The following is an 18190-nucleotide window of genomic DNA, read 5'->3' as shown; positions in this document are numbered from 1 at the left end:
GTCTCGTCCTCCTCTTCCAAATTTACTGTGCGAGCACAAAGAGGCAAAAACTGAGTACACGAGACATTTCTCTGTTTCACAATATGATCCAGTAGAATGGTTAACTGGATGTGAAGTGCAGTCAAGACTTTTTTGTTGGCCCTGTTTATTATTATCCAAAGAAAAAGGTGTTTGAAATAAGTACTTATATTCTGATCTCAATCATTTAGCTGCATCAGTGCAAAAACATGAGCACTCCCAACCACACAAGCAATTATAGACCTGTGAGTTTAACTTCTGTTCCAGGAAAATTAATGGAGGCACTGGTTATAGAAGCACTGCAGGATCATCTAGACAAAACTTCAGTTATAGCTCGGACACAGCATGGTTTTGTTAAGGGAAAGTCTTGCCTGACCAATTTGATTGGATACTATGATGCAGTCACAAAAGAACTGGATGCAGGGAATAACTTTGACATTATATATTTGGATCTTAGAAAGGCTTTTGATACTGTTGCACATGGAAGACTGCTGCACAAATTGGAGCAGTGTGGCATTGGAGGCAAATTGCTGCTGTGGATAAAGGGTTGGTTGAGTGGGAGAAGACAGAGAGTGGTAATCAATGGACACTGCTCATCGTGGACAAATGTTATTAGTGGAGCCCGCAGGGTTCAGTGTTGGGTCCATTATTGTTTTCTATATTTATAAATGATATTGATGATGGTAAAAAAAAAAATTAAAGTGCAGCCATTATCAGCCCACTGCAGGATGGAAGCCTCCACAACAATTCATGCTGAGGGAAATGGACCATAATCTGCCACGCTGGCCCAGTGCAGGTTGGCAGATCGACCGTATTCAGCAGTCAGGGGCTTGAACCCCAGTCTACTCAAAGAGCGTGTGCTACTGCACTCTCGCTCCTGCCCACTCGGCTACGGAGGCCTCTGTTGATGATGATGATGATGGTATATCAAGCTTAATGTCCAAGTTTGCAGATGATACAAAGTTTGGCAGAGTGGTTAAGGACACTACTGACGCTATGCTGCTGCTGCAACAGGATCTGGAAAGGTTGAGCAGATGGGCTGAGAGGTGGCAAATGGAGTTTAACATTGACAAATGTAACCCCCAGAGCAACGTATCAACTCTGTGGTACTACACTGACAGTGGTAGAGAATGAAAAGGACCTGGGGGTAATTGTGCAGGCAGATATGAAGTTCTCTGAGCAGTGCAGATGGGCTGCAAGAGTAGCTCATGGTGTCTTGTCAATGATATACAGGAATTTTTCTAGCAGGGATAAGGAGGTGATTATTCCCTTGTATAAGGCAATGGTCAGGCCACACCTTGAGTACTGTATACAGGTCTGGAGGCCTCATTTCAAGAAGGATGTAGAGCTGCTGGAACAAGTACAGAGAAGGGCAATAAGATTAGTCAATGGAACAAAGAGTTGCTCTTATGAAGAAAGGCTTAAGTTTTGCAAATTACAATGTCTGGAAACTAGGCACCAGTGAGGTGATCTGGTAGAGGTGTGTAAAGCCTTGAATGGTTTGAGCATGCTCAATGCTGATGGGATTCTTCCTCTTGCTCAGAATAATCACCTGAGAGGGCATAAATTCAGATTGAGGAAAGACAGATGTAGGATAGATGTGCGGAAATTTGCCTTTAGCCAGCGGGTAGTTGGTTGGTGGAACAGACTGCCATCCCTCGTTGTGGAAATTGATAGCCTAAATAAATTTAAGGCGGAGCTAGATAGGTATTTGTAACCAACGGAGGGGTGAAATGGGAGCGTTTTTTTTTTTCTTTGGCTGATGCTGCAAAGGCTCGCTTTCTTGCATCATATGCCTCTACTAATGCTAATGCTATAACAATGGAATTATACATTCAAATTAACACCTGAATTTTGTGGCATGGGTTGCATAAAACTCCCCCCCCCTCCAATAAAAGCACACCCATCCGAAAAAAGTATATGAGAGAAGAGTAATAAATATTACACAGTTGTAATTAAACTGAACAGTGAAGTTCAGAGAATGTAAAACTAGAGTTTTATTAAGTGTTCTGTAAAGTTATAACCTTAGTAACTAATTGATAAGAAGATAACTGTATTTACTTTTCACTTCTGTTAATCACAGAAAAAGAAATAAAAAAAATTTAAGAAAAAAAAATCAAATTTGTCTGAAATGTAATGCACTAGGTATGTATATAGACCCAACTTTGGCAAACAGCTTCCTTCACAAAATTAACACATTGGTGGTTGTAAAAAGTCAAATAGGAATGATTGCATTATGTATTGTGTGACAAATATTTTCCTATGGCAAAATGGCTTAATTGTGAAAATGCTTAATATGAAAGAATGTTAAATGAGGAATTACTGTATTCTTTATCTTTAGTCAAACCAGAACAGTTAAAAAAAAAAAAAAACAAAACAAAAAAAACCAATGAAATATTAAAAAAAATAATAAAAACAACAAAAAATAATTTTAATTTTTGATTGTTATTTAGTATTTCAAATATAAGATGTTTACCCCTTAATAAATAAAATTGAATGCCTATCTTTTAAAAATTTATTGAATTAACAGTTTGTTGCCTGTGAAATATTATTTGAATAGTTCATGCTACATAGAATAGAAAAGTTCAATTCACCAAAGAGTGTATCCATGGCATATCCAGGTATCATTGTAACGGGGGGCATGGCAACCATGTCTAGGTGTCATTGTAAGGGGGAGGGGACATGGCAACCAGTGAGTTTTTTAAAAAGCAGGAGGCATTCAAAAAAAATTTAGTTTTAAGGAGGGGCATATGCCCCTTCTGCCCACCCCTGAATACCCCTGAGTGTATCACTCAGTGAGCCATTTCCTCACTCAACAGAACTGTGTATGTATTTAACTGTTATTCAGTAAAATTAATTAGGGACTGATATATTATACAATTTTATAGTATTTCATAATTTTTTTTAAAATTACATACAACAAAAGAATTACAGCACAGCAACAGCTGTGAGTGGTCAGGAGCATGAGTGCATAGCACAATCTCTTTGAGTGGACCATGGTTCAAGCCCACGACTGCTAAATATAATTAATAATTATATTCATGTTTTTTTTTTTTTTTTTTTGATCTGGTGGAGTATAAACAAGAAAAGTTTGTTAAAATACATATCAGAAAAGTTAACTATTTTTTGCACAGATTTCACATTTCATTTCATATAATTTTATTTATGCACAGATTTGGTCGCAAAAGGATACTGATGATTTCCGGTCTGCTTTATTTGTTAGTATCAATCAGCACAGCTTTCATTACTAATTCTAGTCTCTTTGGATTTTTGAGGTTTATTACTGCAGTTAGTGTAATTGGCCTGTGCCAAACTGGTTTGACTTTTGGTGAGTTTTTTTATTAATTATGTTTGTATGTATTTAATCTTATTTTAAAATTATCTTTTGTACTGATTTTTTTTGCTCTAAACAACAGTATTATGGAGATAAATTCACAAAGTATTAGTGTTAATGTTGGAAAAATGATGAAAGCAGACTTATTTAGTATCAAAAAAAAAAAAAATTTTTACTTGTTCTTTGCTTATTCCTTTTTAATAATTTGATTGATCTTTAAATTTAATCAAAGTACTTACTTCAATGACTGGAAGTTTATTCAATGGTCATTCTGTTGCCGCACCCCTCGCCCCTAAATTTGTTACTCTCTTCACTCTTTCCAGCAGATCTACATCCGTCCTAAAATTAGGTTTCCAAATCTTTATGTTGGCAAACCCTTGCTTTATACAAATGGGATAATTGTTTCTTTTTATCTTCTGGCAGGGTTCCTGTATATCACCAACAAAACTCTGTCTGCTCAGAGAACTTCATGTTGGATAACATGTTATTCTGAGATTACTGCTACCCAAATGCAATCGGTACTTTGCATTTACCAATGGTAACAAAGCATTGGTAATGGATCACCAGACAGGTGACCTTTGAAAATAACATTCTCACATTAACTGCTAATCAGTGATTAAAAACCTGAAAATTTTTTTGCCTTCCTAAATATAGTGCACATAGTGTTATTGTTATGCGGTTCCATATTGTTATGTGGTTTCCCATAAATTTGCATTAAGTACTCTGTGATGCTACAACATTGCAAAGCCAGTTGATGTGAATAGTGTGAGTTGTATGAGTAATGTGTTGTTTGCCTGGCCTCTTTATTACTGGGTGGCTCTATCACCAGGAAGGAGCTTCCCAGTATCCATCCACTGCACAAGAAGCCATGCCAGAAAGTAGAAAGACATCTGATGGGCCCTCCACACTCTTGCAGGAGCAAGAGTGGTGAGGGGCCAAGGGAAGAGCAGAGAAGAGACAGAAAAGTAGAAGACTGGGAAGACAGTGGAGATGGCAGAGCAGAGCTGTGCCTAGGGTGAGGCGAACGAGGCTCTTGCCTCAGATTAAAAGCTGAAAGGGGCGCCAAAAGAAAAATTAAATAATTGCCATGATTAACAGTAGGATGCAATTTTTCATTCTTGCCTCAGGTACTAAAATTCTTGGCACAGCCCTGTGGCAGAGTGTAAGGCAAAATACACAAAATATACAAATGGAGCAAGAGGAGCGCTAGGTGCAATTGGGGGAGTCCTGAAGGAGGACTGTGGGTAGGGAGAAGAGAACACTTAAAGTTCGATTGCCACAATGGCTATCTGTCATCGCACCAGGGAACAATGGTCCCTGGTCAGTCAGAAGAGGTAGAAGAACGTTCCCGCAGCAAGAGCTCCACTTGATTAGGTTGGATGCACAGCTTGGGAAGTATCTTGCCTCACAAAGAGGGTGGGCCGGCAGGCAAGCTGGAGACTCATAGTCTTACGATGGAAGAGTCAACAACAGCAAAGGTCTTCAGTACCGAATTATTCCTGGAAACTGAAATCCTGCTCAGGGGAGGATTCTGGGCCACCAAGAGAGGCAAGGTTGTGATCCCACGTTGGTGTGAAATTCAATGTCAGCAGAAAAGCACCTTGGGAAAGTCCAGGGGCAATGAGTCGCACCCAGGAGACATACCGTATTCCACCTATCCTTCTTACACAATATATCCCATTTCCATGGCAGAAGAGTCACTGACAATAACTACCTCCTCTGGGACCAAAGCATTCTGACATGGGGATTGCCACTGTGTTTGCACAAGTGTGAACTCTGGCATTGAGTTGGGTAGCTGAGAGCTTGTTGGTACCCACCATTTTAATTTCTTTGAAGGCATCCACCCTACTCTTTAAGCTCTCATAAATGCCCATGAGAACAATGAGTTGGTGCCTAATTTCTTCACACACTGCACCGAGTGACAGGTGCATGTATACCAATGCTAGTAATTTGGTAAATAAATTTGATGAATTTAAGGTATTGCTCAAAACATCAAAGGCAGATATTGTTGGGATATCAGAGATGTGGTGTCACACAGATATAAGGAATGCAGAACTGGAATTTGGGGAGTACAATGTGTACAGGAAGGATAGACAGGATAGGAAGGGAGGAGGGGTTATGCTATTAGTTAAGAAACACATAAAATCCAAGGAAGTGAAGCCAGTTGACAGTGCAGTGTCAAGTCAGTTTGGTGTGACATTAGATCAAAATTGAGAGTAGGAGGGTGTTATAGGCCTAATAACTCTGATGAGTATAATAAGAAACTGTACGGGAAATAGAGTGGGCCAGTAAATCAGAGAGTCTTATAATGGGGGATTTTAATTTCCCAGATATTGACTGGAATTTGTGGGTTGGTCACTCACACACTAGCAAGGCTTTTGTGGATTTATTAGATGATTGTTTTTTACATCGGCATGTTCAGGAGGCAACTAGAGGGAGTAATACTTTTGTCTGATTATCAGTAATGATTCTTCATGCATTAAGAATCTGCAGATAAAGGAACCACTAGGTGGTAGTGATCACAGTGTGCTGAAGTGGGATTTACTCAAAGAGGTAACTACCATCAGGGGTAAAGAGAAGGGTTTTTGCTTTCGTAGAGGCGACTACGATGGTCTGAGACAATATTTAAATTCTATACAGTTGGACCAACTGATGACGTTACCAACAGCAAATTCAAAATGGGAAGCGTTCAAAGAATTTATCTTGGAAGCTAAAAGGCTTTACATACAAACTAAGAAATACAGTTCAAGGTTTAGGCCAAAATGGATATCAGATGAACTAATGAGACATGTGATGACGTTACCAACAGCAAATTCAAAATGGGAAGCATTCAAAGAATTTATCTTGGAAGCTAAAAGGCTTTACATACAAACTAAGAAATACAGTTCAAGGTTTAGGCCAAAATGGATATCAGATGAACTAATGAGACATGTGGCAGAGAAGAAAAATGCTTGGGATACATAAATTAACACGTGACACAGAAGCCTATGATAGATATAAGCTGGTCTGTAACCAAGTCACAAAGGAGATTAGACAGGCAAAGGCAGATTATGAGAAATCTTTGGCAAAGGATGCAAATAAAAACAACAAAGAGTTCTTTAACTATATAAACTCTAGAAGGAAAGGGATGAATCAGATAGGTCCACTGGATATTGATGGTTCAACTCTTGATGATCCTGCTCAGGTGACTAACAAACTAAATGAGTATTTTGCATCTACATTCACCCATAAGGGGTTATTCAATGAGGGGAGTGCCAGAAGTTTATAAAACGCTAACAGGGAACTAAGTGATTTTGTAATAACTGAGAGCAAAGTGGAGTAGAAACTGATGAAGATAAACATAAGTAAGGCACCTGGGTTGGATGGGATCTATCCAGTTATATTAAAGGAGGCAGCAAAGGAAGTAAGCAAACCCTTAGCCATAATTATGAGAGCTTACTTGGACTCATATGACAGCATATGAGTATATGACAGCACAGCAAAACAAATGGCCCTCAGTTCCCAGCAGCTTTCACTCTCCCTCTTACGGCAGCAAGAGGATCAGAGTGAAAGCAGAGGGTGCTAAGAATCTCTGGGTATGACCAGGCTGCCATGCACGGAAACTGAACTTGGCCTGTTATAACGGAAGATCACTCATTGGTGAAGACAGGATATTAGAGCTGGAAAAGGAATTAGAAAATGTGAATTGGAATATCATCGGTTTGCCTGAAACAAGAAGAAGAAATGAATCATTTATAAGTTTATCAAGTGGAAATCTGCTGTACACCAATGAAAACAGTGAAAGGAGTGAAAGTGGAGTTGGGTTTCTGGTCCATAAAGATTTTAAAAACAACATTTTGGAATTCAAAAGTACATCACCAAGGTTGTCAAGACTAATACTCAAGATTTCTAAGAGGTACAAGCATAAACATTATAATGATCTATGCACCAACATCAAGCCATGATGATGAAGAGGTTGAAGAAATGTACACAGAAATTGATAGTCTTCTAGATGAGCAGAAAACCCCCTACACCATTATTATGGGGGACTTCAATGCTAAAGTTGGAAAAAGACAAAACAGCGCAGAAAGGGGAACTATAGAAAATTTTGGAATTGGTGAAAGAAATGAAAGAGGTGAAAGACTTGTGGAATTTGCAGAATCTCAAGGACTGTCAGTAATGAACAATTTTTCAAGAAAAGAGTGAACAGAAAGTGGACATGGAAGAGTCCAAATGGATTAACTACTAATGAAATCAACTTCATTCTCACTAACAGAAGATATGTTGTGAATGATGTTATCGTCCTGAATAAGGTAAATGTTGGAAGTGATCACAGAATGGTAAGATGTACACTTGATATAGATGTAGGAAAGGAAAGGAAAAAACTGACTCGAGTAAATAATACAAAGGTCTTTGAGATAACAGAAGAAGAGAAAAAGCAGTATGCACTGGAACTTAAGAACAAGTTTGAGCTTCTGCAGACTGCTCAGGACCAAGATATCGACGAGGAATATTACAACTTTCTGTAAGTGATAAAGCCCAAGAAACCTATAGGGAAAAAGAAATCCAAAGAAGAAAAAATTAGTCAAGAAACACTTGTCATGATGAACCGAAGACGACAAATGAAAAGCAAGAAAAACACTGACAGAGAGAAAATTGAGTATACTGAGTTATGCAAAGCCATTAGAAAGAGACTCGGAGAGGACATAAGAAGATTTAACACAAGAAAAGTAGAACAAGCATTAAGGGAAAACAAATGATTTAAATCAGCAGCGATGAGCAGTAATACAGAAAGACAAATGATACTGAAACTGAAGAATAGCGATGGTGTACTTATAAACAGCAGAGAAGGCATAATTCAAATAGCAGAAGACTACTATAGAGAATTATACAAGGAGCAGGGAAATGATGCCAGCAGTGGGGAAGATGGATTGCAAAGTAGCAACACATACAACATACCCAATATTCTTCCTGATGAGGTAGAACATGCGTTGAAGAAAATGAAGAATTAGAAAGCCCTTTTCTAATGCATTTTGTGAAGACTCTTCACAAAATGCATTAGAAAAGTTGTGATGCCTAAGGAGTAGAATAATGCAATCATAGTTTTTCTGCATAAGAAAGGAGATAAATCAGAAATTGGAAATTATTGACAAATTAGCTTGTTATCCCACATCTACAAGTTGTTCACAAGGGTCATTACTAACAGATTAGAAAGAATATTTGATGAGAATCAACCAAAAGAGCAAGCTGACTTTAGGACAAGGTTCTCAACTATGGATCACCTTCACGTAATATCACAGCTAATGGAGAAAGCAAATGAATATAAAACACCATTATGCCTGGCATTTGTGGATTATGAAAAGGCATTTGACTCCATACAGCATAAGGCAATGTTTCGGGCACTGGAAAGACAAGGCATAGATACCCCACATATTATGATTTTGAAGAAAATATATCAGAGTGCTACCTCCTTTATTAGACTAGACAAAGACAGTAGGAAATTTAAAATTGAGAAAGGAGTTTGACAAGGAGACACAATATCTCCGAAGCTGTTTGCTGCTGCCCTTGAGGAAGCTTTCAGAAGATTAGACTGGACGCAGAAAGGAGTCAATGTGAACGGAGAGTACCTAAACCATTTACGATTTGCAGCTGACATTGTGGTCATAAGCCACGATCCCAAAGAATTAGAGGAAAATCTTAATCAGTTAAGCACAGTTAGTAAGCATTTTGGACTAAAGGTGAATATGGCTAAAACAAAAGTAATGATGAACAAGTATGCCACAGAAAGGGATATAATGATTTGAAGGAGCAGTAATTGAAAAGGTGGAGTCATATACGTATCTGGGACGAGTTATTAGCTTTAATAATGATAAATGGCTCGAAGTCAAGAGAAGAATAAATTTTGGATGGATAGCATTCTGGAAATATAGTCACATACTGAAGAGCAATATCCCAGTTTGTCTGAAACGTAAAATAATGAACCAATGTATACTCCCCACCATGACTTATGGAAGTGAAACTTGGGTACTCACCAAAAGAATGGAAGAGAAGCAGAGAACTACACATCGAAGAATGAAACGAATTATATTGGGAATAAGCCTGTTAGATAAGAAGAGAAACACATGGATTAGGCAGCAAACTCAAGTAAAGGACATTCTTATCAAAACTAAAGAACGAAAATGGTCTTCGGCAGGACACATAGCTCGGAGACATGATGGCAGATGGACTAAGAAAATAACAGAAAGGTACCCAAGAGGAGCTAGAAGAAAACCTGGAAGACAAAGGCAGAGATGGATAGATGAAATTCATAAGTTTGTGGGTAGTAAATGGATGGCCAGTGCTCAAAACAGAAGGAACTGGAAAGTTGCTGGAGAGGCCTTCATCCTGCAGTGGATTGAAAATGGATGATGATGATGATGACTTGGACTCGGGGGAGGTACCGATGGACTGTAGATGTGCAAATGTGACCCCAATTCACAAAGGAGGATCAAAGGGTGACACAAGTAATTATAGACCTGTTAGTTTAACTTCAGTTCCAGGAAAATTAATGCAGGCACTGGTTAAAGAAGCATTGCATGATCATCTAGACAAGACTTCAGTTATAGCTCGGACACAGCATGGTTTTGTTAAGGGAAAGTCTTGCCTGACTAATTTAATTTGATATCATGTATTTGGATCTTAGAAAGGCTTTTGATACTGTTGCACATGGAAGACTGCCAAACAAATTGGAGTAGTGTGGCATTGGAGGCAAAATGCTGCTACAGATAAAGGGATGGTTGAGTGGGAGACGACAGAAAGTGGTAATCAGTGGACACTGCTCATTGTGGACTAATGTTAATAGTGGAGTCCCTCAGGGTTCAGTGTTGGGTCCATTGTTGTTTTCTGTATTTATAAATGATATTGATGATGGTATATCAAGCTTAATGTCCAAGTTTGCAGACGATACGAAGGTTCGCAGGTTGTTAATGACACTAATGACAGTACATTGCTGCAACAGGATCTAGAAAGGTTGAGCAGATGGACTGAGAGGTGGCAAATGAAGTTTAACATTGACAAATGTAAAGTACTGCATATGGGAAGCAGTAACCCCAGTGGTAGAGAACAAAAAGGACCTGGGGTAATTGTGTAGGCAGATATGAAGTTTTCTGAGCAGCACAGATAGTCTGCAAGAGTAGCTCATAGTGTCTTGTCAATGATATACGGGAAGTTTTCTAGCAGGGATAAGGAGGTGATTATCCCCTTGTAAAGGCAATGGTTAGGCCACACCTTGAGTACTGTATACAGGTCTGGAGGCCTCATTTTAAGAAGGATGTAGAGCTGTTGGAACGAGTACAGAGAAGGGCAACAAGATTAGTGAATGGAACAACAGGTTGCTCTTACAAAGAAAGGCTCAAGTTTTGCAAATTACAGTGTCTGGAGACCAGGCACCTGCGAGGTGATCTGATTGAGGTGTATAAAGCCTTGAATGGTTTGAGCATGCTCAGTGCTGATGAGATTCTTCCTCTTGCTCTGAATAATCACCTGAGAGGGCATAAATTCAGATTGAGGAAAGACAGATGTAGGATAGATGTGCGGAAATTTGCCTTTAGCCAGCGGGTGGTTGACTGCTGGAACAAACTGCCATCCTTTGTTGTGGAAGTTGATAGCCTAAATAAATTTAAGGCGGAGCTAGACAGGTATTTGTAACGAACGGATGGGTGAAATGTGATCGGTTTTTTTTTTTTTTTTTGGCTGATGCTGCATAAGCTTGCTTTCTTGCATCATATGCATCTTCTAATGCTAATTTCACTGACTGTATCATATCCTCTTCCAGAAATCCCGATACATTGTACCAGTTGCACATTTTGTTAGGCCGTGATTTGTAGAACAATTGCCTACTTCAGTCCCCCCCCCCACCCAAGCTACAGCACTCCCACTATTTTGTACTCATTGCTTTGCCATTCAAATCTGAGTCTGGAGTATGATTTCTGTTTTAAATAGAAGTTAATTGATTAACCTTGAAAATTAACAAATCAGTTTAATTGACAGTACTACATTAAGCCATAAGTTCGTTATACATTAACCTATACCGTTACATTCACAGATTTTTAAATTAGTTATATTCTTATTAAAAGTAAAATTTCTTATCTAAGTACAAAAAATATAGGCTAAACTGCATGATTAGAACTTCGAGCTACTTATTTATCACAGTTACAGCCCTACAATTCTACTGCGCTACTAGTTATGTGCCACAATATTTGCACTAAAACACCTTACAAAAGCTCTACTAGTAATAAGTTGTAACTTACAAAATCTCTAACGAAATTTAAAAATATTGCAACAGTTGTGACTAAGACTCTTAAATTATTTGTTAAAGAAAATTTAATATGTTAATTGATCAAAAAGAGTAAAATTTTCCAAAAAACTTATCTGTTCACACAAGGTCAGATTTCTTCGTCTGCACATTTCATAATCTTGTACCCAAGTCATAAGATATAAGGTAATTTACCAGTGATCTTTTGAATTTATATTTATTTAGATATTTTGTAAAATTTTCAATTCTATATAAAGGAGATTGTGGATTCGCTGAAAAAAGTTAGCCATATCTTGCCAAACAGCGTGACTGGTGGAGTTGCCAATAGTATTTCTTCTTTGAGTTTTGGCTATTTTGTTTGAAGTCATTGCATTAGTATATTCATTATTTTTTTTGTTTTTTTATGAAAACCCCAAACACGAGATGTATTAGAACCTATAGTACACAGTACCATGCTTGGGTTGGAGGTTGAAAAGACAAAAGAAGATATTTCTGTAGTTTGTAATTTTCAGGAAATATGTATGAAGGAAGGTTGTTCCAGAAAATGGCAGTTGAATGAATAAGTGAGGAAGATGAAAAGTAACACCAAGAGCGAAACAGAAAACCAAGTTTTTTATATGCAGAGGAAGCAATATTTGTAATGTGCTTGTGCCAAGAGAGATTAGAAGTCAGAGTAATCCCCAAAAGAGATATATCATTTTTCCTAGAAATCGGAGTGCCAAATATAAGCATAGGAGCAGAAGAATCCTTTTTGCGAGATATAAGATAAAACTGAGTTTTAGAAGGATTGAAATCAACTAAGTTGTGTTTGCCCCACTGGAGAATTACCTGAAGATCGGCATTTAAGGAATGGTAGCAGATTTTCGAGTTGAAGCTGATTGAGCAGGACAAGGTTTCTCAAAATGGAAAGTGGAATGCAATGTGCTATCATCGGCAAAACTATGGATAGGATTTCCAGTTAATGGAAGAAGGTCATTAATGTACAAGAGGAAAAGAGTGGGGGAAAGAACTGAATCTTGGGGGACACTGGCATTAGTGGAGAAGTTAGAAGACAGAGAGCCATCTACCATCACCCTCAGTGAGCAATCAGAGAGAAAACTGTATAACCAATTACAAAAACAGTTAGCAAACCATAAGATGGAAGCTTGTTTAGAAGACCTTTATGCCAAACATGATCGAAAGCCTTTGAGAAGTCAAGAGCAACTGCTTGTGTTTCACCAAACTTTTCCATTGAATTTGGCCATAAATGGGTAACATAAGTCAGAATATCACCAGTGGATCGACACTGACAGAATCCATACTGGCGATCGTTGATCAGACGGAAGGTTTCTAGGTAGTTTAAGAGTTGGTGGTTAATTGATTTCTCCATTACTTTAGAAAGAGTAGAAGTAATTGCAGTGGGACGATAATTGGATGGGAGGGATTTGTCATATCCAGCCATTTTTAGGAACTGGCTGGCTGGATATGAGCAAATTTCCAAGCAGAAGGAACAACACCTTTGGAATAAGAAAGTGAAAAAAGGCAGCAAAGAACAGGAGTAAGTTCAGGAGCACAGGTTTTGAGAACAAGTGGAGAAATACCACCAGAACCTGGAGCTTTCTTATCATCGAGCTTGATTGTTTTGATGGAAGACCACAGGAGGCATTGAATGGAGAAGCTAGGAATGGTGGGAGGTGTTTTACCAAGATCATTAATACATGAGTTGGAAGAAAAATGGGATGCTAGGAGGTCAGCTTTATCCTTGGCTGAAGTGACGACAAAACCATCTGGTTTTGACAGCAGTGGGAGCAGAGATGGGCAAAAGTTGCAGCCAATAGCTTTGGCAAGAGAACAGAATGCTCGGCTACCATTATGTCAAGAAGCAAGTTTTCTACTCTTAGCCTGTTCAAAATCTAGTTTGGACTAATGACTGCTTTAAAATTGTTCCGAGCTTTAGCGTAGGCAGAAAATGAAACTGAATAATTGGAAACAAGCCAATTACAATATTCAACATTCTTCTCTTGAACAATTTTCTCTCATCCAGCCCTTAGCACATTTATTGGAAAACCAAGGTTTAGATAAAGGATGAGATTTTAAAGTGGAGTATGGAATAAAGGATTCCATTCCTACAAGAATAATACAAGAATTTTAATTACTATCTAGAAGTACTAATACTTCTAATTAGAAGTACTAGATAACTTTGTAGTTGACTAACAGAATTATGCACAGATCCTTGAAGTTGAGGTGCAGGAGACGTCAACGTATGATGGACTGTGTTATTTCTTTTCATGACAGTGACGTTGCCAAGACAGTGTTCAATTACTGTCACTTATTTTGTTTTATGTCAGTGATTGAACATTGTCTTTACAGTCCAGATTGGTGCCTTGTGATTATCATGTTTTTTGAAGACTGAAAAATGATCTATCAGGATCATTTTTCAGCGTGAATTAGCTTCTTTGCACCATTCACACAGATGGTACAAAGAAGCTAATCTTCTTAATCTCCTTACATTGCCAAATGGTAACCTCAAGAATTTTATGAGAATGTCATAAAATTGTATCTAGATGAATTAAGTACTTACACTGTGGTATAGGTACTTTCTCAGCTAGACACAAATGTGGTTGTCATTTGTAAACCCTGCTGTTTTCACATATATTACTACTAAAAATATAGTTCCTAGTTTTATCGCAGCTTCCTTCATTTAGGGAATGGAATTTGACAATCCAAAAAAAATTTTATGGTTACAGTGATTTTTTATGTTGACTGAGTATAACAGATTGGATGAGGATAAATAGAGGTTCCAGTTTTCATCCAGCTTTCACAGCTGATTTAAATTCTGTTAATAAAAAGCACCTGGTATTCAATTAAATGGGCCTGTACTGAAATTTGTTATTATTTAGTAGCTGTATGTGCTCTGCCATTGGAATCACTTGAAATGTGTTACCTTCGATAATAAAATGGATTACATGTGATTTCTGCTTAACAATAATCAAGTATTTCTTTGCATCCAGCTGCATTTGCAAAAAGCAAATCAGACAGTTGCAGCAGGATCATACACTGAGTGGTCACTGTACACCTATCGTTTTCATGAAATCAAGAAGTATTCCTTCAGTTGAAATGTCAAACTAATAGAGCAAACTTTTCTGAGAAAAGATCTAAACCTCCGAAACACTTCCAAGTTCATTTCACAAATATATGTGGTCTCAGTTCTAATCTCAATGACGTCCATTTACACTTGCAGTCTGCCAAACCCCGTGTACTTTTTCTGACAGAATCTCAGTTATCGGTTGGTTCAACCACTGCTCATCTCAGTTGCCCAAATTATTTGCTGTATGATTCCTTTCGCCTTAAAGGTAGTACTTGTGCATATGTCTGTTCCGATATTCCCTGTCAAAGACTTGGTAATTTGGAATCTCCTCTTTTCGATCTTCTCTGGCTTAAAATCTCTCTACCTCATTCTGTCAAATTCATTGGTTGTCTCTACTGTTCTCCAAACTCCATCAATCACTTGGAATTCGTTGACTTCCTCTCCCTTTGCAACTTGACTTTCTCCAGTCCGACTTTCCTAACAGTGAGGTAATTTTCCTTGGTGACTTTAATGTACACAACTCCGGATGGCTTCCGTTTTCTAGTCACACCAACCCAGAATGAGGCTTTTGCAATTACTAATGACCTCACACAGATTGTTCATTTACCTACAAGAATACCGGACAATCCTAATGATACAGCCAACACGTTTGATCTTTTTCTCACAAACAACCCTTCTAAGTACGTGGTCGAAGTGAGTGGTCCTTTAGGCACCTCAGATCACAACTTGGTGATTGTCTCTTCTCCAATGGAACCTTTATCTCATGGCTATTTCCAACCTCTTGTTGTTTGGCATTACGAGAATGCAAAATGGGATGACCTGCGAGATTTCTTACCTTCTTTTTCCTTGGTCGGATTACTGTTTCAAAACTTCTAATGTCAACATTTTCTCAGATTGTGTCAGTGAAATTATTCTTGTAGGAATGGAATCCTTTATTCCACATTCCATCTTAAAATCTCGTCCTTTATCTAAACCTTGGTTTTCCAATAAATGTGATAAGACTGTTCAAGAGAAGGATGTTGCATATCGTAATTGGCTTGTTTCCAATTCTTCAGTTTCATTTTCTGCCTGCACGAGAGCTCGCAACAATTGTAAAGCAGTTATTAATCAGTACAAACTAGATTTTGAACAGGCTAAGAGTAGAGAACTTGCGGTGCCTCCGTAGCCAGGTGGGCAGGAGCAGCAGTGCGTAGCACACACTTCTTGATTAGACTGGGGTTTGAGCCTGTGACCACCGCATATCCCTGGAGCAATATGGCCTTAGTTGCTAATGCTCCTAAAAACCAAATAACAAACAATAATAATAGCAGAAAACTTGCTTCTTGCCCTAATGGTAACCGAACATTCTGGTTTCTTGCCAAAGCTATTGGCCGCAACTTTTGCCCGTCTCTGTTCCCACCTCTGTCAAAACCAGATGATTCTATTGTCACTTCAGCCAAGGATAAAGCTGACCTGCTAGCATCCCATTTTTTTTTTCCAATTCATGTATTACTGATCTTGGGAACCCCCCCCCCCCAAACCATTCCCAGAACGCTCCATTCAATGCCCACTGTGGTCTTCCGTCAAAAGGATGTCAGAAGGATTTTAACGAATGCTAAGAAAGCTCCAGTCCTGATGGTATTTCTCCACTTGTTCTCAAAACCTGTGCTCCTGAACTTACTCCTATTCTTTGCTGCCTTTTTTGACTTTCTTATTCCAAAGGTGTTTTTCCTTCTGCTTGGAAATTTGTTCATATCCAGCCAGTTCCTAAAAATGGTGACAAATCCCTCCAATCTAATTATCATCCCATTCCAGTTACGTCTACTCTTTCTAAAGTGATGGAGAAATCAATTAACCACCAACTATCTAGAAACCTTCCATCTGATCAACAATCACTAGTATGCATTCCATCAGTGTCGATTCGCTCGTGATATTCTGGCTTATGTTACCCATTTATGGACAGATTCAATGAAAAAGTTTGGTGAAACACAAGAAATTACCCTTGATATCTCAAAGGCTTTTGATCATGTTTGGCCTAAACAAGCTTTCATCTTATGGTTTGTCAATGGTTTTTTGTAATTGGTTATCCAGTTTTTTCTCTGACCACTCACTGAGGGTTATGGTAGATGGCTCTCTGTCTTCTAACTTCTCCACTAATGCTGGTGTACCCCCCCAAGGTTCAGTTCTTTCCCTACTCTTTTCCTCTTGTTTATTAATGACCATCTTCCACTGACCGGAAATCCTATCCATAGTTTTGCTGATGATAGCACATTGTATTCCATTTTCCAATTTAAGAAACCTTGCCCGGCTCAGTCAGCTTCAACTTCCTGAATGTCCGCTACTAATTCCTTAAATGCCGATCTCCAGGTAATTCTCTAGTGGGGCAAAGACAACTTAGCTGATTTCAATCCTAAAAAGCAATACTGTCTTATATCTCGCAAAAAGGATTCTCCTGCTCCACGCTTATCTTTGGTGACACCTTGATTTCTAGGCAAGATGATATATTTCTTTTGGGGATTACCCTGACTTCTAATACCTAATAATACAAAATACCTAAAAGTGAAAGAGGGAAACATTTTGCAATTTATGAATTTTCAAAATGAAGTGTTGGAATTTTCTTAGGATAAGCAATTACTTTACTACCCTCGTGGTGTATCAATATTAAAAGGTGCTGGCAATGTTTCCACTTTGATGTGACAGTGAAAGAGGTATGTATTTCCAGTGTATGGAGAAGTACCTTCAAGAAAGACAAAGAGTGAAGGAAATTGTGGTGTTTTATTAAATTTGTTTATTGTGGCCAGTAGTAGAAAATTGTTATAAGTCAACAAAACCATACTTACATACCTGTAGAATATCAAATAGGCTTGTTCAACATTCTATGGTGTTCCATGCACAAGTAAAAGGTAAAGTGCAGCCATTATCAACCCACTGCAGGATGGAAGCCTCCTCAACAATTCATGCTGAGGAAAATGGACCATAATCTGCCATGCTGGTCCAGTGCAGGTTGGCAGATCGACCGTATTCAGCAGTCAGGGGCTTGAACCCCGGTCTACTCAAAGAATGTATGCTACTGCACTCCCGCTCCTGACCACTCAGCTACGGAGGCCGTATGGTTTGTTACCTTGTAATATTTGGCTGCTGTTGGCCATACTGAAACATTAACCCCAAAGGCTGACATGTGAGTGTAGGCTTGGCACACACCCAGGGGCCCGCACTGGATATCATCATCATTCTTCTCTTTCTTGGTGATTCCCTTCTACTTTTGACTCTCTCTCTCTCTCTCTCTCTCTCTCTCTCTCTCTCTCTCTCTCTCTCTCTCTCTCGGAATTTTTTTTTGGCTGGTGAGGCATAAGCCTCACACTTCCTTGCACCATATAGCTAATAATAATAATAATTTCTGTACAAGTCCAGTAAAACACAGTGGTTTTGGTTATTGTTTGACTTGCATTACTAGATGCATATGATGCAAGAAAGAAAGCAAGCTTATACAGCATCAACCAAAAAAAAAAAAAAAAAAAAA

At 38.5% G+C, this 18190-nt stretch overlaps 1 protein-coding gene across 2 annotated transcripts in view; it reads left to right on the top strand.

Moving 5' to 3' along the window:
- LOC150085601 (organic cation transporter protein-like) overlaps positions 1-18190 on the top strand; it is a 302555-nt gene that overhangs the window by 66879 nt on the left and 217486 nt on the right. For both annotated transcript variants that reach the window (XM_090373385.1, XM_090373384.1), the window contains exon 4: positions 3192-3346. In XM_090373385.1, the coding sequence (XP_090229511.1) occupies positions 3192-3346 (155 nt within the window). The remainder of the gene's footprint in view (positions 1-3191; positions 3347-18190) is intronic.

This window comes from Mastigoproctus giganteus, chromosome 5, assembly GCF_048544385.1.
Source record: "Mastigoproctus giganteus isolate SK-2022 chromosome 5, ASM4854438v1, whole genome shotgun sequence".
In the NCBI taxonomy this organism is placed as follows: Eukaryota; Metazoa; Arthropoda; class Arachnida; order Uropygi; family Thelyphonidae; genus Mastigoproctus; species Mastigoproctus giganteus.
This window is presented reverse-complemented; position numbering and strand designations above follow the sequence as displayed.